The following is a 22,272-nucleotide window of genomic DNA, read 5'->3' as shown; positions in this document are numbered from 1 at the left end:
TCATATCAAAGATTTGTTCTTGCAATCCTTTCCTAAGCACCTTGCACTGGTCTCTGGAACTACTCCTGCATTAAGGCAGTGTTGCAAAATTCTTTCCTGTTCATTTTTTTTATTGGGCTACCTTCTTTTGTGGTATTTGTTTTAATTATGCATGTAGTTGCTATTAAACCCAGAGAGGTGGTATATACATACTGGTGATTATCATAGGGGCATTGTACTGTGATTAAAAATCTTTTTCTCTGTTCATGTGAACATTCTTTTTCTTGTTTAAAAATTTTAACTTTATAATACAGCTAAAGTATCTCATTTTTTGGAATTAAGATTTTATTTCCAGTTCTCCAGTGAATTAAAAGGGACTGATATAAAGCCATTCAGAGAAACAACACTTTTTTATTTATTTATGAGTATTATAACTTAATTCCCAGCACTTAAAAGGAAGAAGCTTATATCCTATTACATGCAAGAAACTGTTAAAGAATATTAGTTAGGTTGCAAACTCAAGCAGTCAAAAGTTAGGAAATACCAGATTTATGTATGCCCATGCAATCTTAATTCTGCCCTTTTGTGCATCTCAGTTGTGCATTGAATAAGGTCAGGGATATTGACAAAAAATAGCATGTGATCATGTGTTTAAAGACCATGTGACAGAGTGGGATATGGTTATATCGAATTATGAAGGCCATTTTCCATTTTGTGTTGAACACATCTGAACATGCCTACAGCTAGCCTGTTGAATTGCAGTACAGTCAGTGACCCTGCCCAGCAAAGATGCTTGACACCATATTGAAAGATTATCACTGAGAAGCCATCAAGAAGACAGTCTAAAGCCATTGGGTTTGGAGGCCACCTCAGCCCACCCTGGGCGCTGGAGGAACTCCTGCCCCACGTGGTGTCCTCAGAAGGAGGATGAGACACTGGGGCATGTGTTCCATCCTGGGGGAAAGACCTGTTTGGCCCTTTCTCTCCACTCTACCCAATGTGATTTGGAGGAGCACTTGTCCCATATGATGACTCAGAAAGAGTCATGGGACAGCGAGGCCATGTGCTTGGTCCAAAAGTGGGTGGTGGGTGAGTAATTTGTCTCTCCCCACTACATTTACTCTGGCAGCTGACAAATGTTTTCATTGCATTCTTTGCTGCTGATGCCACTTTGATGGCAGCATTAGCCCGCCATCCCTGTCAGAATGATCTATGATTTTGGCAGTGTGCCAAAATTTTCCTGAGGAAGGTAGGTTAGAAAAAGGAAATGGTGACTTTTAACACTTTGCATTCAGATGTAGTTACATTTTAATTTCATATGACACAGGATCTTCTGAGGGGATTCTCTCTACAGAGTATCAAAAGCCTGCTGCAGACAATGGAGGTATTCCTCAGGAGGTTGCAAAAATCCTTTATAATGGAAAGTTTTAGACAACCTAAATATAGGGGTCACTACCAACTCCCCCTATATTATTCATCTGTCAATCATTCCCCTATAATATGCGTCCCTTGAGTTTGATGGTGATGTTTTAACAAAGAAATCGTGGGAGATCCTGTGATTTCAGTGCAACAGCACATCACTGCTCAGACTAATTCAGGCACTGGCCTAGTGAAAGTCTCTTTGCTTTGTTTTTTGCTCTTTGCAGAACTCAGTTGAAAATGTAAAAACTTAGGGGAGTAAGGGCACGCCAGATTTGTTCCTTAGGACTTCCAAAGTCAAAAATAAGTCTCTCTGAAAGCAGAAGATACATCCAATTAAATTTTGAAACCAGCAGTTGACATCCTGAAAATACAAGAAACAATTGGTTGAAAAGTTGAATTTTCCCAACATTTTGTAAAAGGATAAGGCCTCAAATTCTGATATTTTATTTGTGTATCTAACAGACATAATGTATCTTTCAAAAAAGATACTCATGGCACACAATTTTATCCTTTCAGTATTGATTTAAAGAAGCATGGTTATGGTTAAAGCAGAGGATGGAGATCTTAAGATCTTATTTCTATTCCCACCACTTCTGCAGACTTCTTGTGAGATGTTGAGACAGTCGTTTAACCTCTCTGCATCTCAATTGCCTGATCTATGCAGTGAAGATATCTATGAGCAACATAGGGGTTCTTCTATTCTTTATTTATAAAGTGCTTTGAGATCCTTGAATAGAAATCTCTATGGAAATACAAAATGTTCTTGCATTATTTTCACTCCATATCTTTAGCATTATTAAGTATTGTTGGTCATTTGATAGTTTAAAAATATAACTTTAAAGTATGCCTACCGTTTCTCTTACAAATATAAATTACTTATAAACATAATGCAATCAGATATTAGCATTTCATCTTCCCTGATGCAGTGTTGTGTATGGGCGGGTGGGTTATATTATTTTTTCGCTGGTTAAGTCTACATCCATTCAGTGATTGTCTAATTCAAGAAGTTCTGAGAGTGGAGTATGAAAGAGTGCCTTTGATTTCAGCTGAACAGAGATCAGCTTTTGCAGGACAATGTGATATCTCTGATGTTAGCAATCTAAATGATTTTTATTGATGATGACAGATGGCTCTGTGATAATGTGCTCTGAGTCACGCATAATGTGTTCAGAATAAGTCTTCTGGAAGGCTGTACATCTGTCTTGAGATATTTTGCTAAAATATTTAAATCAAGGTCATTGTTTATATTTGATTTTAAACAGCCTTTAGCTTGTAGTCTGCATTTTTATACATTTAGAGATCAAACTGTTTGCAACTTCAAGACTACAAATGGAAAGGTATAATAGGTAGCAGGTGTTAGAAAAGGCAATTATGTGTTAGCTGTTTTGCTCAATTTCCAAAGCTGTCTAAGACTATCCATTGGAAATACTTTGTAGCCTAGTTTTATCTCTGAAGCATGATGAATTCTTAAATCTAAAGGGAATATGCATTTTTCTCTAATGAATAGAATATTTAAGCCTATTTGGTTTAATATAACCGAGCCTAGGAAAATGGTATTGAAAAGAAAGGTAGAAGAGGAAAAATTCAAGAACAAACACAGGCCTTTGGTTTTATACTGGATATTCTTTATGCATTTTCTTGAAAAGCTTTTTTAACATTCCAATAAGAATGCTAGAGTTTTGGGATGTATTTTCTTTCAAGTTCTCCTAAACACTTTATTTTGATCTTTTTCTACTATATGATTCTCTTTAGTATGGGACAGCAAACTGATTATTTGGTATCAAAAGCTGAATCTTAAAAGAATAGGTATCCTTTTTTTGAGCCCACAAAACTGAAGAACAAAAAACCAGTTGTGCCAAGGGTTATGTTGAATTGAATTTGAGAGACATGAAAAAATAGCAAAATTTCAATATATCCTAAATTTAATTCATGTCCCTCTCCCCACCAGCAATACATACAGTGCTTGACTTGAGAAAAATGGAATGTCTGGTATACCCACACAGAAAAATTGTCTGCTGTTCATTTCTGTTCCCCCTTTTCAGCCAAGACAATACAATAAAATATAGGAACAGTCATATATAACAGAATTTTTAACCTTACTTATATGTTACTTTGTTCTTTAAATTATTTCTGTATTTTATTCTCATTAATTTTTCTTTTCCTCTGTCTTGTCCCATTTTTCTCAGACCTGCCATTTGCCCTCCCAGCATCTCCAGATTAACCCCTCTTCTTTCTGTTCCCTTTCCCACACAATCTTTCTGTCCTACCCATTGTCAGGCTTCCTCACCACCACAAATGATCTTGTTCTTCTTCTTTTGACTTGTCCTTCCCTTCCCCTAGTCTCTCTGTACTCCCCCCTACCCCCGCCCAACAATCTCAATATCTTCTTCTCCTGTACTTGTTACTCCTGAGGGAATTCTGTGCCAAAAAATAAAAAATTATGTGCACAATATTTTAAAAATTTTGCACATTTTATTTGTCAATAAATAAATATGGAGGCTCCAGCATGGCAGGGGGGAACACACTGGCTGTACCGAGGTGAAAAATCAGTCTGTAGCTCCCTCAGCAGTGAGGCTGCACCAGGCCCTGACACATTGCAAGGTGTGCTCAGGCAGGCTCAGCCCAGCAGGGTCCAAGTGTGGAGAGGCTTAGTGTGTGTGTGTGGGGGGGGGGGGGGGATCCAGATGGGGATGACTGGGTTCTATGTGGGGCAATCTGCGTGCAGGCAGCTCAGTGGGGGGCCTGGGTGCAGAGGAGATCTGGACACTTTGAGCTCTCTCCTTTGTACAGAAAACAGGCAGGTGGCCATGCAGGGTGGCTAGCACACATAGAAGGGAAAGACAACTAGGAGTCAGAAGGTGGTGTCCAGCTGCAGAGTCAGCGAGCCCAAGAGGCCACCCTCCCTCATCCAGCATGAGAGAAGCTGTTCTGTACCACTTCCTCTGCTCCTCGCCTGGGCCCAGCTTGTGGGAAGATGGGCCGAGCGAGCCGGAAACATGCCAGGTGGGAGGCGCAGCATGGGAATGACTGGGGCCCCTTTGGCCCCAGTGTAACCCACGCACCTCCTGGGTGTGGTGTTCTGTCCCATCTCATGGCACTGATACCACTTAGAGAGAGATTAATGAGTCTGCTCTACAGCCTTAACTAAGGGCCATATGGCTTTTAGATCATGCAGTAGAGTCTCATGCACTTAGCTCCAGAGGTCCCAGGTTTGAACTTGCCTGGCGACGACTGGGGTCTGTCGGTGTTACTCCAGCAGGCCAAGCAGAGCAAGCCCTAGGCAGCTCAGCACTCATAGAAATTGTGGGTGGCAGGGGCATGTGACCCCACATGCCCCCCCTTTCCTTGGGGTGGGGTGATGTCCCCTCTGTCCCCGTCCCCCCCCCAAGTTCACCCATGGATGTCCTCAGCTCTCACCCCACCCTCCTCAATTACTTACCTTTCTTCCAGGTGCTCCAAGTACCAGAAATGATGTACCTGCACAGCTAGGGAGGGGCACATGACAGCTCTTGCAGCTTTCTTTTGCTTCCCGGTCAGAAAATACTTTTTCTGAGGGGCAGCAAAGAAATATTCTGGGGACGTTGTGGCGCAGAATTCCCCCAGGAGTAACTTGTCTATACCCTTCCCCACAACTCTCCTTCTGTACTTCATTTGCTTTCTTCTCTCCCTTCCTCCCTTGAGTGCAGATTCTTAGACTGGTGCCAGCTTTTTTCCTGTTGTCCATATTCCTAGGCAGATCTAAACTCAGACCATAGATTCATCAGGCGACTCTGGTTTGCTATCTTCTTCTATCTAGCTTCTTGAACAGGCTCCAAGAAAACAGATTCTTCTCTTATTCATCAACTGGGGTGTGGGAATTTTATTTCAGATCTGGAATGTGGGGTCTCTTATTTAGGCCTTCAGGTTTTCTACTGCTATGCATGGCCAAAGGCCTTTTCTGTTATTTTCATTGAGGCCAAAGTTTATTCTTACTTGGACTCTTGAATTAGTTTAAAGTTCATACAAAAGTAAGAACATCACAGGGATTTTACAGCAAGGTCATCATTGGTGGTTTGATGTGTTAGTAAAATGTGGTAATTTGGCTTCCAAATGCATCATGGCACAATTCCAGTGGTGAATAGGTCTCATTTCCAAAGCAAGGAGAAAAAGGCAATAGTTCAGAACAACATTATTGAACTTTACCAGGCTTTCTTTAAGATAAAATTTATATTTACATGATTCTGTGCAGTTTGAATTTAGCAGCCAGCTATCGTACTCACTGTTCGTTTCATGGGAATAAATTTGAAGTGTACTTCATACAAACTCATTTTATTGATACTGTAAAGTTAACAAAAACCTTAAGTGCTCTCTTTTGCCTTTCACATTATGGTTCTTTCCCTCGAAATGTTAAAAGTATGTTGGTAACTTTTAAATAGCTACATATTATACTACTAATGGGTAACTATGCATTCATTAGTTGAACAATTTAATAAATGCTTAAAAAGCAATCACATGTGGCATTTGTTTTATTTATACTAAAGCAGAGACTGGCTGTAATCCTTTACTAGCAAGAAGTAAAACAAAAATATTGTGTCTATAATTAATCTAAAAAGCTTTGATTTTATTTATTTTAATTTCTTGATGTCAGCTCACATCTTTTTTTAAATTATTGTTGTTCTTCGAGTGCTTGCTCATGTCCATTCCAGTGTAGGTGTGTACGTGCTGCATGCACTGCCACCAAAAAGCTTTTCCCTCAGTGATATCCTTCGAGTTGGCTCTGGTGCTTCCTGGAGATGCACCCTCATAGCGCTGATATATAGGGGCCTGCTGATGCACCGCCCTGTCAGTTCCTTCTTATCGCCTGTGACAGTCGCTGGAACTTCTGTTCATCCATGCACTTGCACAAGTACTCTCCCCAGTGCACTTTGTCTCTTTTTTCCTGTATATAGCTCATAAAACAGTAGTTAGGATAGTTTTAGTGTTAGTTAGTACTAATAGAGTAGGACCTCACTTCTCAGGGCATGCCTCGGTCTCTGGGGTTTAAGCCATGTGTGGCTTGCCATAAACCTATTCCAATTAATTACCCCCACTCTGCTTGCTCTAAGTGTTTAGGGGAATTTTTACCTGCGGGACCGCTGCAGGATTTGTAAGGGGTTCAAACCAATGAGACTCAAATTCTTCCTCATGGAGGCAGCTCTTCATTCCCCCTCGGAGCCAAGTCATGTCTCAGCACTGAGTACCTCCATCTCGTTGAGAACCATGTCGGCTTCTCTGAGAGACAACCAGCATAGCCTGGCCTCTCCGGCAATGAGAAAGGACTCTTTGTCTGTTTCCCAGGATTCAGCACCGCCAGGGATCTCCAGTGCAGAGGAGCTCTACCCCTCATGGGGATACTCGGCACCAATCTCAGTCACCAGTGCCACGCAAGAAATAATGAAAGATGGACAGTGGACACTTCCCAACTCCAAAGCCCACCCGTCACAAGGAGGCTGGCAGAGTGAGATCCGTGTCAGGCCACTCACGCTCAATGGCTGCCAGTCTGGTACCGTTGACTCCAGCTTAGCGAGGGGAACTGCTGAGTCCAGTAACATTGGACTGTCCTCGGAGGAAGAGCTATTGGAGTGCAGTGCTGGTGCTTCCATCTATTCCAGAGGCTTTTGAGGCAGCAAAAGACCTGTTCTCCCTCCCAGTACCACCTTCCCCACCAAGTGGGAACAGGAACCGGAAATGAGAACATCTATGGCATCAAGACCACAGGTAATGGCAAAGGGAAAACCGGAGATGAATTTGCAGCAGTGGTCACTCCCCTCCTGGCACCACTCTGGTACCATCAGACACAGCTCCCCTGTGGTGACTGGGGAGTGACTCCTCACCATTGGACTCCGAACCAGGGTCCTACAGCTCCCGCAGGAACCAGCACAGGTCTGACTGCCAGCACCCAATAGCTGATATGAGCTAAGGGTTTCTACCAACGGCCTGGCCTGCACAGTGGACCCTCTGGGCTTTTAATCAGACCCAAGGGCCTCAGTCAAGGAAGTTGTATTCTATTGCGTCGGAGAGTAGAGCTCCCCCACCTCTTCCCTCTATGTAGGAGCTAGGTCCCAGCACCCAGCCCGTTACCGAACTTCAGGACCTGGCATCACAGGATTCTTCACGTGCTGAAGGAAGGAACAGAGTCCAGTAGCAGTCCTAGCATCCTCCTCCTCCTCCCCAGATGAGGCAGTAGCAGGAACTTCAATTGCACTCACTCAAGATGACCATAGGGCACACCAGGAGCTTCTAAGGAGGACAGCCCAGAACCTGGGAATCCAGGTGGGGGACATCTCAGAAGCCTCCCATGCCCTGGTGGACATCTTGGCCCCTTCAGGCCCATCACGAGTGGCTTTGCCCCTGAACAGTTCCATCCTGGAACTCATTAAGGCCCTGTGGCAGACTCTAGACACCTTGCAACCCATGGCAAAGAGGGTGGAGAGAAAGTATTCAACCCCCAAAAAGGGGATTGAATATCTGTACACCCATCCTCCCCTAATGTCACTAGTGGTATCAACAGCGAATGACTGAGAGAGGTAGGGGGAACAAGAGTCCACCTCCAAGACCAAGGATGCTAGGAAGCTGGATTTTTTTTGGCAGAAAGATCTACTCCACGGGGGGACTACAGCTTCGAATTGCCAACCAGCAGGCGGTCCTGAGCCTCTCTGACTTTAACACCTGGGGGCACTGACTAAATGTAAGGAGTTGCTGCCACAGGAATCTAGGACTGAGTTCTCTGCTCTAGTCGAGGAGGGCAGAGCAGTGGAGAAAGCATCGCTGCAAGCAGCAGATTTATCTGCACAAACCATGACCTTAGCAGTGGCTATGAGGAGAAGCTTGTGGCTGCAGGCCTCGAGCCTTCCATATGAAGTGCAGCAAACAATTCAGGACCTTCCTTTCAATGGTATGTCTCACTTTTCAGAGCAGACCAACTCTAAGCTCCACAGCTTAAAAGATTCAAGGTCCACCTTAAAGTCAGTAGGCCTACTCACACTGGCCCCGTTGAGGAAGTACTTTAAGCCCCAGCCTTAGCCTTGTTTCTACAAACCCCAGTCCAGGTAGTATTATAATAGGAGGGTGGGGTAGGATCTACAAAAGGAGGCCTCCTCCCCAGCCCTCGTCAGCCCATGGCTTGCTCACAGACGCGTTCCTTCTCCCATAAAAGGACCATCTCTTCTATGCATTCCCTCCCATTCCACTCATAGACAAGTATCTGCTGATGATCAGAAAGGAGGGAATGAGCCTGATCCTGATAGCCTTGGCCTGGCCATGTAAACACTGGTTCACACTCTTCTGGACCTCTCGGTGGAAACACCAATCACCCTACTTCTGTTTCTGGATCTCATCTCCCAGGATCATGGATGCCTACATCATCCAAATCTTGAGTCCCTCCATCTCATGGCCTGAAAGCCATGGCTGAACCCCTTAGAGCTAGCATGCTCAGGTCCAGTTCAAGAAGTTCTTCGAGGGAGCAGAAATCCATCCACTAGGGCCATGTACCTGGCAAAATGGAAGAAATTCTCAATTTGGTCAGCAAAGAAAAGGGTCTCACCCACCAGAGCATCAGTGTAGTGTATTCTGGACTATTTGCTACACCTAAAGCAGCAAGGGCTATCAGTGTCATTGATTAGAGTACATCTGGAAGCAATTTCAGCATTCCACACAGGGGTAAATGGCAGGTCAATTTTTGCTAACTCGCTCTGTAGCTACTTCCTTAAGGAGCTGGACAGACTGTACCCCAGCCTGGGACCCTCACCCAACCTTTCTCCCAAAGGTGGTGTCGCATTTCCACAATAACCAGAACATCTTTCTTCCTATCTTCTACCCAAAGCTGCACGTAGATAGCTAGAAACAGAGGCTGTATTTGCTAGACGTCAGGTGAGCATTGGCCTTCTACATAGAAAGGACTAAATCATTTCAGAAAACTTGTCATTGAACTCCAATCCCACCTCCTACATCTGCTTCGGAGCCACTATGTTGGAATGGACATGAGCAAGCACTAGAAGAAGAAAAAACTGTTTCTAACCTTCCATAACGGTTGTTCTTTGAGATGTGTTGCTCATATCCATTCCAAAGCTGACCTTCCTACACCTCTGTCTGAGTTGGCCAGCAAGAAGGAACTCAGGATGGAGGGGCAGAAGGTCCCTATATATCAGCGCTATGAGGGCGCAATTCCAGGGGCACCAGAGCTGATCCGACAGATACCACTGAGGGAAAAACTTTCCGGCGGTGGTGCCCACAGCATGTGCACACCCATATTTAAATTGACATGAGTAACACATCTCAAAGAACAACAGTTACAGAACGATAGTAACCGTTTTTTATTAATTGTAGAGCTGAAAAAGCTATCAAGGAATTTTAATGATGCAACTAAACAAAAAACATCTGTCATGTTCTGTTAATTATGTTCAGAATAAAGTAGAAAAGGGTTTTGACCTCTACTGGCCTTCTGGATTTTTAAAGTAATTTTTTCAATTTCTTCATGTTTTCTTGAACAAAAACTGATGTGATAATTGGTGTTTACTGCTGTTCCTACAGCTACATCATCTTCAGCTGTCATGTTATCCAATTTCATTTGTTAAACAGTCAGCTCTGAACCCAGTATTTAAACAGAAATTCTCTAGGAGTATGTCTACACTAGGAAAAAGTATGGTTGTTATAATGAAATAGTGAATACATGATAGCTCATATTTTAAAAATCCTAGCGCAGAGCAGGCAAGTTATACTTATATTTTTATTAGCTGATCAAAATGAATCTTAAAGGGGAGTTTAGGTAAAATTATAACTTGTCCTGTCTATACTAAGATTTGTGTTAATTATCATATATTAGCTATCATGTTGTAAAAACATACCTTTTTCCTAGTGTAGGCCTTTTTCCTAAGGTAATTATTCCTAAACTTTTTCCTGCCATGATTCCCAAATTAATCAACATTTTTTCCTCCTGGCACCCCACATCTCAGAGTCCCTTGTTTCAGTTCAAGTGGAAATTCAAAGGTTTCCTGAAAAGATTGGCGCTACCCTGTTTTTGTGACTACTTGATGTGGTCAGACTTATCTTTGGACTCACCCGCCTGCTAACAGGGAATGGAAGGTTCCACTGACTTCTTCCCACCCCCATCTCCCTTGCACTCACTCTCCTGGTATGAGAAGCGACTGCTAAGAGGGGCGTTTTCCACTCTTTAGGGTACTGCAGTTGTTCCAATGACACTCCCCCTCCCCCTCGTGCAGGGAGCATTCATAAGTACTTAGGCAATATGTATTCCTTTCCATTGTCAGATATGTAAGTATCAAGCAGAGAAATTAGTGATCTGTCCTGCCTGCATTGAGTCCTTAATTGTCCAGTGTACTTGGGGCAACAAAGCACCTTTGAGTTTTACGCCACAACTGGATTATTATTGTTTATATAATACTAATTATTATTATTATACAGGAAAATATGATCAGTGATAGTAGATTGTGTTCTCTCTAAATCAAGACTGAACCATAATTATGGGTCACTGGCATTGTCTTTCAAGTAACGAGCAAAACTGAAATTCTGATGTTTGTCCTCACGGATGGTGTTCAAGACTGTTGTTTTTAATCCACGTAAATTCCAACACAAGGAATTACATTTTCTTCTTCGAGTAGTGTCCCTATGGGTGCTTCACTGCAGGTGTGCTTGTGTCCCTGCGCTGCTGATTGGAGACCTTCGGTAACAGTGTCAGGCCTGCACATGCGCTCTCTTTCCTTGTGCTTTACCACAAGGCTAGCAAACCTTCTCAACCGCCCCTGGCTAGAGACAGAGCTATTCAAAGACTGTTATAACCTTACTTTCATTTTACATTTCTATAGCTAGTGAATCTCCAAGTACTTAGTTGTAAATGTAGGGTTTTTTCTCTCCATATTTTCTTCCTTAAAAAAATAAAAAGACTTTATTTTCCCCCCTGCTATTTTCTTGTTGGGGACCCTTCCCACAACAGAGTATGCCTGGTTCTCCAGACTTCAAGAAGTACGTCTCCTGCAAAGAGGCTATCCCTGTTGCAGACAATCACTCCTCCCAGTGCATACACTGACTCAGGGAAGGCCACATTCCACAGAAGTGTAGTCTCTGCTAGACTCCTTCCTAGTGTGGGCCCAATCCTTTCCCCTGGTACGGTCCTTGTTAGTTCCAGCTGGGGTGGTAACTAGGGGATTTATCATGACTGACCACCCCCTTTGTTCTGTTCCACCCCTACCCCTAACCCTTTTATAGCTTTGGCACAAGGCAGGAATCTTGTCTCTCCAGGTCCCCACCCCTCCTTCTCAATGAAAAAGCACCAGGTTTAAGATGGATTCCAGTATCATGTGACATGGTTACATATCACTGTAAGACTTCATTCTTCCAGGGCAGACCTGCACATACCCAGAGAGGTTTGCAAGTAAACAGAGCCATTTACAACCAATTGTCTTGTCAATGGGAGCCATCAAGGTTCTAAACCACCATTATTGGCCCACACTTTGCATAATTACAATAGCACTTCAGAGAATCACAGGATCATAGAATATCAGGTTTGGAAGGGACTTCAGGAGGTCATCTAGTCCAACCCCTTGCTCAAAGAGTTATACTTCATATTTCTAGCTTCAGATACAAGAATGATACATACATACAAGTAGGATGTACACAGTCAGTAGATTATAAGCTTTGTAAAGAGACCTTTTGCATAAAGCATATTCCAGATGCATCATATTTATACTCATAAGCATAGTTCAATAAAACATATGTAGTGCAGTGTCACAGAAATGAATATCAGATGGAACTTCCGCACTCTAATAGTGGACATGGGCCATATGGGTGTAACATTGGGTTTGGGGGAGTGTGCTTCAGCTTGCAGTAATTCATAGAACATAGTTACTAAAGGGAAAAGGCTAGGAATGGTCTGGAAAGAAAATAGTTTAACTTTGAGAAATATGCACCCAGGCCTGGTTCTCAGTACAAGATATAGACTATGAATGCTTATGGCAGAGATGAAGTCATAATACGTTTGGGATGTGAAAAATAGAGGTTTAAGTCCCTTAAATCTAATAAGACCCAATGAAAATTAAGAAAGCACGTAGTCTGTGTTCTTTGTTTCTCTTAAACATTTCATATCATCAACCTCCAGTCAATATTGAATGTCTTTTAAATATAATTGGGGTTAAATTTCATAAGTAAAGTAATGACTCGGTACATTTAATTTCTGTGTTTTTTTTTTTTAGTCTGAACCTGAGGGTTTTTCCCATTTTCACTTGTACGTCTGTGCTGCCTTCCTTGTCAGGTGGAGGAAAGAGATACTGGAAGAAAAAGACTTTCAAGTAAGTAAATACATTTTTATTCAATGCTGCAGGTATCTAGGGATATATTTTTTCCCAGCAGGACATTATTTATTAAATTTTTATTTACAGGATTACTCGTGTATGAATTTGACAACGCAACAACAGTTGCACTAAAATTGACAATGTTTGACTCTTTGTAAGTGTCAGCTCTTGTACCTGAAGTGATTGACTGTAAACAGCAGCAGATAGTGGGGTGCAGTATATGGGGAGATGTACACTTTCAAGAAAGTGTTACTTAAACTGAGACAATCACTGAGGCAAAGATTTCAGGAAACACTGAAATTCCAAAACTTTCCTTATTATACAGTGAGATTTTCTGAAAAAGTAAGTGGCTGAGGGTAAATTGATATATATGTTTTATCTTAAAATGTGGTGGTCATGTTGCCTATTTATTATCATTAACATTTGTATAGCATCAGTGATGTGCATGGCACTTCTACATAGATAATAAAGACATAGACCCATTAAGACACAATTCCACATCTTTGAAAACCAGACTGTTTACTCCAGTGCCTAAATATGATATAGGCGACTTATTTTGGGTGCCCACATTTGAAAACTTTAGCCAGTTTTTGTCCAAAAGAGCTTACAATCTAAATTGTGCCTAAAAAAGACGGGAAATGACGTTAGGTATGGACCAGAGAAGAGGGAGTACACAGAATACAGTTATAGGACTGCTTTGTTAGTACAATTCATGTTACATTAGGTTCTTCTTTTTAGAGATTATTCAAATTGTTAGCACATGAGAATGAGTTATATTGCTAGAATGATTCTGAAATAAGGTGGATAGTCAGGGATTGGATTGCAAGAGGCAGAGATTAGTGAGGACTTCGTAGTTGTTTGCAATGGGATTTACACCAGTGTAGATGAGGAAGAATTTGGCTGTTTTTTAAGATCGCCTGTATTGTAGAACTTAGATTGTTTACTTCTCACAAAAATAGTAGTTTGATTTTTATGATATTACTTTTCTCTAAATACTACATATGGAATAGCTAGGAAGATGTAAAAGGTTGAAATATACTGCCCCCTTGCAAGCCATGCCTGGGAGCCCTGCCCATTCTAATGGAGCACTTCCCCGGCTGCTTGGGTCCAAAGACCCCAGTCTCTTGCTGGCTGAACTCTGCTCTGCTAATTAATGTCCCACACACATGAACACTGTATGCTGCCCCCAGAAAACATGTACTAAACAATCAATCAGTGCTGCCTTTCCCCACAAAATGAATTGATTTATGAATGAATTGAGGCAGTTTTAATTAATGTTTGTCTGACTTCCTAACCACAATTAAAACACTTAATGCTGCATCCCCAACAGTAAATTAACTCTGAGTAGCTCCCCGTGAATAGCTTAATTCATACTGCCTCCTAACATGCTAACAGGCTACTTCAATTTATGCTGTTTCCCAAACAATATCTTAATGCTGGACACCTCTCCCTCCCAACTATATGTTAGCACTGGGCCCCATCCCATCCACTGAATCCATTTATGCTGTTTCCTGCTCCCAGAGCCTCTAGCGTTTTCCTCATCTCCTACACACACTCGGTAGATAAGACACATATGTAAATGGAAAATATGGGGTGAAATATTGTAGTCTTTTTTTCTTCTGCATGTCTACATTTGATCTTCAAGGTAAGATAGTTTTGTAATTTAGTTTCCATTGATGTCATTAAAATCCGTGTAAATATGTAATTCAGAAAAGTTTTAAAACACCTGTTATTAATGAGACAGATCTGAGTGATTCACCACATATATATGCAGTTATGAACTCTTGGGGATGAATATGATTTAATCTGTCATTTTTTAAGGTATTATGAGTTAAATGTACAAAATGAGTAAAAAGTCATAAACAAAAACAGTTTAATTTTGGGTCTAATATTGACATTAATTAGGATTAACTATGAGCATCTAAAACTACTATGTCCTTATGTGACAGAGTGCTCGTTGTAGCACCCTGATCACTGAAGTTGCTGGAGCACAGACAAGGCTTCAGGCTTAATTGGACTCAGTCAACAGCTGGGGATTACAATATTGCTGGCAATTGTGTTGATGAGGTAATTGACTTAGTAATTGGGAGGATATGTAATTGGGAGGAACAGGAAGTAAGCCTGGGACTTCAGAGGGTGAGCAAGCTGTGGAAGACTCCTCCTGCTGTATACCTGTGCTATCTCCTGTCATGTTGGGAAATTGAGGATTAAAGACTGGTTGTGTTTGGGACTAGAAGACCACAAAAATAGTCTAGACAGTGCTGCTCACTGCGTGGCTGAAGAAACACCCTATGACACCTTACCTACATTATACGTTTTCATCATGTTAATTAACACATGTGAAAACACTAGTGTTAATGAAAAAGGATTAGATATTTAGTATGGATTATGAGAAAATACACAGTTACAAGGGCAATATTCTGGTAATGTGCTGTCCATTCCACTTAACTTTTTCCTTGAAACTTTTGAGGAAGTGTTTGGTACTGGCCATTGTCAGAGACGTTGTCAGAGGGAACACTGGTCTGGTCTAGTTTGGCAATGCCTATGTTTCTATTTTTTTTTTTTTAATCAGAGAAAGGATATTCATAATGCATTGACAAGTCTACCTGATAAAGAATGAATAACCAATATTTCTAACCTGGTTTGAAATAATCAAATGGAAAGTCTCTGTAGTACCTATGTGGAGTAAAATTGTATAATGGTTTGGTCCCTATTTTATCAGCTATCATAGTTTCTAGATTTTTTTTTTTAAACTTCTTTCTAAGAAACTATTCAGAACAGAATATTTCAGACATGCTATTAAAAACCTTGCCCGGAAACAGAAAAGGTGTTATAAACGTGCTATAGAGATGTACATTTTTAGTTTTGTTAGTAGCGAGGTTGGGGTAGTTTGAGTTAGAACAGTGGCTCTCAAACTTTTTTACTGGTGACCCCTTTCACATAGCAAGACACTGAGTGTGACCCCCCCCCTTATAAATTAAAAACACTTTTAAATATATTTAACACTATTATAAATGCTGGAGGTAAAGCGCAGTTTGGGGTGGAGGCTGACAGCTCGCGACCCCCCGATGTAATAACCTCACAACTCCCTGAGGGGTCCCGACCCCCAGTTTGAGAACCCCTGAGTTAGAAAGTCCTTTGGGGATTTTCTCAATTGAAACATCCTTAATTTAGTAATTATTTAATGGAAAGCATTGCATGTTTTCTGATATACATTTATATTTTAGTTTTATATAGGCTTGGAAGTCACAGGGAAGTAGACTTTAAATAAATTAACTTTTGTTCTTAAACTCACTTAGGAAAAATGGCTTTAGTAAACAATCATATTTTTAGGTGGAGGGAAATAAAATGAAGATGATATATGTTGAGCCAGGGACAGCAGGTGAAAAGGAGGGTAACTTTAATACCATAATATAAGTGTTAGATTTCAAAGCTTTGCTTGGAAAATTATTTACTTGGGACTATTACAGTTCATTGTTTATTATGATCAGTTTGACATCTACTTACAAGATATTAAGATGATTTGGAAAAATAAATGAAAGATGAAATACTAAGTTGGGATATTATTAGATTGGTTCCACATCCTCAAAATACTTAGTTAATTCAAGAGCTCAGAGGACATACTCAGCAGGAATATATCTGGCTCAAGATTGCCTTTTGCCTTTCAGTCAGCATTCTTGGTTCTCGGAATAATCAAATTAAATACATTCATTTCAGCTACCAGGACTTTACTGTTAAAAGGTCCAAGCTTTGATGCAACATCTCAGTATTTTATGAGAGAGATCCGTACTCCTGCATTATTAATGTACAAATGAACAGATTCTGCCTGTTTGTGTGAGCATATTGCCTGCTACTGCTTTCTACCACTCTTTCAGTCACCTTAGTGCCCCGCAAATGTTGGGAATGAAATACATTAGACTCGTTTCTTGTAGACACCATGATAGAAATGGTGCACCAGGTCAGATAAGTTAGTGTATGGAAGAAACTGTAAATACTCTGTCGCTGATCCCTTTGACAGCACACACTATGTATTAGATGATCTTCCTGAGCAGGTCCGCAGGCCACTGCCCTCTTTTCATTCATATCGCTCCTACGAGACCCACTTCTACAAGAAATGAGTCAGAGATATTTTTATTGCATTTATTTTAAGAGTTGTTTTTTTGTTCTACCATGCTGTGCTCTAGCCTTTGCTGAATCAGTATGTTAATCTCATTGATGTTTCTATTGCCTCTCCTTCCCTTTTATTTTATTACCCTCTTTGTTGCATTACCTGTACTTTCCCATTCAGTATATTCAAAAGATTTTCCCCACAAATACCTTTACAAATCTAGATCCGCTACCTAAAATGGCACTCACTAAGAACTTGTCAGGATTTCAGTCCTGTGGGCTGAGTTTTTGTGCAGTTTAAAATACAATAATATCTCTCAAAGGATTTAGGTTTTCAAAGCTAAAGAGTAGTTACAACAGTTGGTGAAGGGAAATGTTACACATGAGGAACTGGAAGCACAGAAGTTAAATGATTTTTCCCAAGGTCCCATGGGAATGCCAGAGCCAAGATTAGAACTCAGGAATTCATGGCTCCCAGACCTAAACTCTGTCCAATAGACTACACTGCCTCATAAAATAATGCATTGTTTGGTGAGCCATACAGGGTATCACTTAAAAGTAAGCTAGACTGATAAGTATAGTTAGTTGTTCCTCAAGGTTTGAGTTTATATATCCACCTTATTTTAGACATCTCTCTTAGTTTTATCACCGTTGTATTGTCACTGCCAGGAGGCTTTGACCTTAAAGAATAAGAGTGGTGATTTATGCTATACTGAATATTTTTCAATTGTAGTTTGCTATTTTTCTGATATATTACCACAATTATCATGAAACTAAAACTATGTTGTATTATCTGCCACAGTAACTGAATCATACTTCAGATTGTTACAATATTAAGTGGTAACAGGTACTTAAAATCTTTATGTTGTAAAATATTTCACTAAAATGGAAAAATGCTAAGTATACATTATAAACTTAGAGCACTAGTTGAATTTTTCATGGTGGCTTGATCAAAATTGAATTGATAGAGATAATAAGCAGAATTTAATTGTAATTTCTATTGATATTTCCATTCAAGTCACTACCCTTATTATTGACTAAAGCCATGAACCTCAACCTCAAAAGATGTTTAGGGAAAAGCTGCTGAACTCTCCTTCCAATTTTTTAAATAAGTTTTGGTACAGAGTTTATGCAAGGTCATTTCCAGCCCAGAACCCAGGTCTCTAACAGGATAAATCCAAATCTAATTTACTGCACAATACTCCCTTTCAGAGTTTATCCTCTCTCTAAATGGTATAAATCACACTCTTCTCTGATGATCACTGATACTCTGCTGTAGACTAGTAAATATGTCCGAAGCCCACTGAGAAAGTTTGTGTCAAGTTCTCCTCCAGTGGCTAGTCTACAAAAGAGCTGGTAATTACTCACAGCTCAAACAGTAAGGGTATAAGCTAGGGGTCTGAAGGTCTTAGGGTTCAGGCCCTGTTGCTGATGTATGCAGGAAATGATGGTGTGGTTGTAGGAGAGTTATGAAATGAAGACATCTTTAAAATAGATGTATTTTATTTTTTTTTACTGAAAAACTAATGTGCACATTATGGCCTGAATCATCATACACATTGTAGTGAGGCAGAGTGGCCTCCCTCCAGACTGGAGAGCAAGGGACCACTACGGTCCCCTTGGTGGGTGGGGCAGAACCCAGCCTGTCCTCCTCACTGGAAGGACCGGGGCGGGACAGGAAGTATAAAGGGAGAGCTCCGCAGCTCAGCTGAGCGGGAGCCAGCGGAGGAGACAGACGCCTCTGCCGTGCTGCAGCGCCCAGGAGCTGAATCTACGTTCTGCCACACTCTGCCCCTGGAGGAGACGGACCCAGATGAGGAGTTACCGGGACTACCATCAGCTGTCTACCCAGAGGAGCCCGAGAGCAGTTGGATACCCGAGGTACCAAACCCTACAGAGGTAGGAAGTAGCCCAGGGGCATCCAACAGCTGGCCAGCTACAGGGCTGACTGCTTCTAGGTCGGCGTATTGCGTCTGGATCCCTGCCGACCCAATGGCAGACCTGTCTGCCACTGCTAGGGCCCTGGGCTGGGACGCGGTGGAGTAGGGCTGGCCTGCGTCCCCCTGCGCTCCCAAACCCTGGGGTGGCAGACTCCTTATGCCAGGAGGCCTGTGCCCCCCTGAAGACCCCTGTCAACACCCTAGACTGCTTGCTGGGTGCTCAACCCATTTTGAAACCCCTAAGACTGTGTGGGTGGTCACCCCTACCTGAACTCCGAGACTGTATGGGTTTGCTGGCTGCCTGAACCCCAAGCTTAGGCTAAAGCCTGCCCCTTGCCCCTCCCCACCCCGCCATGAGGGCCAGGGCTTATTGACGGTCTGTTTGCTGGCTGCCTCATCCCAAAGTCCAGGCTAAAGCCTGCTCCCTGCTCTGCCCCGCCCAAACAGCTAAGGCTACAGACTGTGTATATTTGCTGGCTGCCTCGACCCGGAGGCATAGGTGATAGCATGCTACTTAGCCCAGCCCCGCCTGAGGGCAGGGGCCTCACTGTTAATTGATGAGTGGGCTGAGGGCTAAAAACTATGTCGGCGTGCCCCCACCCAAGGGTGGGGACAGGAGCCCGGACTATTGTGTGGTTGCTTTTGTTAGACGGACCCCGCTGGGGCAGCCCGAGCCCAAAGACTACCACCCCTACAATGAGGCAGAATGGCCTCCCTCCCCACTGGAGAGCGAGGGACCACTACATACACATTCAGTCATTTGTCATTCATTTTGCCTGTGTAACCACTGGTAGCGTGTATGCTGTGACCCTCTCTATATCTAGTCCAGTGAAGATGTGTATCTCTGACAGTTGTCAGCTTGAGGGGCTGGCCTTTTAGCACATGCTGTAAAGACTGATGCTTTCAACTCTCAAGATCATTTTTTCAGCCCCACTGTTGGCCGAGATGGTGGCCTTCATGCTTGTGGATTCCCACATTGGCATGGGACCTTAGCAGTGACAAGGCAGAAGAACTTCCCAAATGCCTGGATTGTGTGATAGTCAGGTGTACTGATCTGTTGATATAAAACCAAGTGAGGCTACCCCTCTGATACATAAGGTTTTGTGTTTGAGAGCAAGTTGGAGGAAGATGGGGTACATATTTCTTTTTTAGATCTGTTGTGATGGAAGTGAAAGCCTTGTGGAATTTAGAATGTGTTATCAGTAGGCAATATGAAGGTGAAAAATAAAGTACAAGTCTTGCTTCTTATTTCTATTCCTTTAACTTTTGGGAGAATGAAATGTGTACTGCTGCAACCTTAATTGGCACTAAATGTAGTTTTTGTTTGTTACTTAGCTTGTCTGAGCGAGAATAATAGACTTAAACAACTGATCCTTTGGCGTGTTTTGTATCTAATAATGCACTTGCAAAGAGACAGATTTTCTCTGCTGTGGTGCAGATGAGGTGGGAATATTGCAATTAGAGGAGACTGGCTGGGATTGCTGATTTAAAATGTTAGCACCTAAATAATAATAGGTACTTTGTCTTGTTTCTTAACTAAAGAGAATAAGAAAAGTGGCCGCAAGCAGAGGGAACACAGGATAGAGAAAAGTTGATTCCAGCAGAGAAAACTATACAATGGAGAAATGAAAATGTAATAGATGTTGAAGTAATAGTATTGATTTTATTTCTTAGCTACATAATAAAATTAGTGGTTTGATTCTATGAACTAAACGTGAGAGGCAATGAAAGAAAGTAGAAATTAAAGAATACACAGTAATACTGCGTAATGGGGAATTATTTGCAATTATAGCTATTTGGGGGCGATTATTTGAGAGCTATATAGTCAAGCAAAACTTCTCTCTGATAGATTGTTGTAGGGAAAAAAAACTTTAAAAGACCCAGTATTTAGTGCCATTGTAGTTTTTTCCTGAAGAAATAATTAATAGAAACAAATTATTTCTATAAGAACAAAAACACTTCCATAGAGACAAAGTATTACTATAGTGATGAAAAGAGGTTTTTCATTGTGTGAAATCTGCTTTTAAAACAAGAGAGAGAGAGAGAGAGAGAGATGATAAATGAACAGGAAATGTTCGGTTTATGTTCAATTATTTTAAAAGTTAGAAAAATTAGGAAGGAAACAGAAGTGAGTGTAATCAATCTTAGTCACTTGAGAATTGCTGAATGTACAGCCATGGACTGAATTCTGCAAAGGTATATACATGTGCTTAATTTTACTTGCTGTGATTGGTCCCATTAAATTAACTTCACACAGCGAGTAGTTCCATTTAAGTATACAAGTCTCTGCAGAATCAAGGCCCATTTTCAGAAGATATGTATCGCCCATGCTACTAAATGTACTAGGTGCATGGTGATGTTCTCTTAATTTCAGTGGTGTCAGTGGAATATGACAGCACATGCATAGGTGTCAGGGTTCAGTTTGGAAATGGTAAACATCAAGTGTTTGATATTGAATTTGCAAATGTAAATCTGATTTTAACAAAACAGTTTTTTATTTCCTAAATTTTCAGAAATTCTGTTTAGCATGTGGCCTTCCATTTTAGGCTTGCTCTAAGACACACACAACATATGGGCAATAGTCGTTGCATTCATTTAAAATGCACACTTGATACAAATCACACAAAGGTATTTATTAAGGTCTTTATAAGGTCTGAAATGTTGAACTTTTTTTAGAGACTTGAATCCTTATTCTAATTATTTTTCAGTTTTTACAATAAAGTAAACATGGCGTTACTCTACATTCTACAGGTAAAGTTGTACACGTGAGTCATCTGCTTTTAAAATGTGTTGTCTGGCTATGGTGAAAGAATGACAGGAGACATTAGATATGGGTTTAATCAGGCCACAACTTTATTATTAGACTTCTGGGACTAACCCAGCGGATAAAATGTGTGCAGTGCAGGTGCAAAATTTATGTCCCTCCAGCAGATTCACTGCCAAGACCTTATCAATTCCAGCCAATTTGGGGGTGGGGGCGGTCTTCCACAGCTCTCCCCTTCCCCACCCCCTTTCATCCAGGTCCCTCCAGCAATTCCCTTGCCAGGACCTTACCGACCACCCCCCCTCGTGGGAGGAGTTAAGGTGGACTATAATGATGGCAGAGTTGGCTCCCTGTTGTACCAATCATAGGAGTCCCCAACAGTCCCCCACTTGCTCAGTTACCAAGCACTTCTCCTTAATTCCTTTTCCAAGCCATTTTTTCGTTCCTTTGTGCTTTAATTTATGGAGTACCTGCACTGAACATCCGCTATACACTTAAATAAAGAGTTGCGACATATGGCCTATCGCCCATCATGCTACGCATGAACAGAGCCTACCTGAACCTGCTGCGAGGAAGGCGAAAAAAACCCCACTGCCAATATGGTGGTAAGAGAAAAATTCCTTCCCAGCCCCCCTTAGCGGGGCTGCTAGCGTAATGCCCACAGCAGATATACCTAAACACCAGGCATATTTGTGGCCTAATTAGGGAAGGAGGGTGGGTGCTGCCCAGCCTGATCTGA

The 22,272-nt window shown here is 41.6% G+C and overlaps 1 protein-coding gene across 5 annotated transcripts in view; it reads left to right on the top strand.

The window, feature by feature from the left end:
* TBC1D22A (TBC1 domain family member 22A) overlaps positions 1-22,272 on the top strand; it is a 421,974-nt gene that overhangs the window by 315,333 nt on the left and 84,369 nt on the right. For all 5 annotated transcript variants that reach the window (XM_039515243.1, XM_039515232.1, XM_039515281.1 and 2 more), the window contains exon 12: positions 12,624-12,719. In XM_039515243.1, the coding sequence (XP_039371177.1) occupies positions 12,624-12,719 (96 nt within the window). The remainder of the gene's footprint in view (positions 1-12,623; positions 12,720-22,272) is intronic.

The sequence above is a fragment of the Mauremys reevesii genome, linkage group 1, assembly GCF_016161935.1.
Source record: "Mauremys reevesii isolate NIE-2019 linkage group 1, ASM1616193v1, whole genome shotgun sequence".
NCBI lineage: Eukaryota > Metazoa > Chordata > Testudines > Geoemydidae > Mauremys > Mauremys reevesii.
This window is presented reverse-complemented; position numbering and strand designations above follow the sequence as displayed.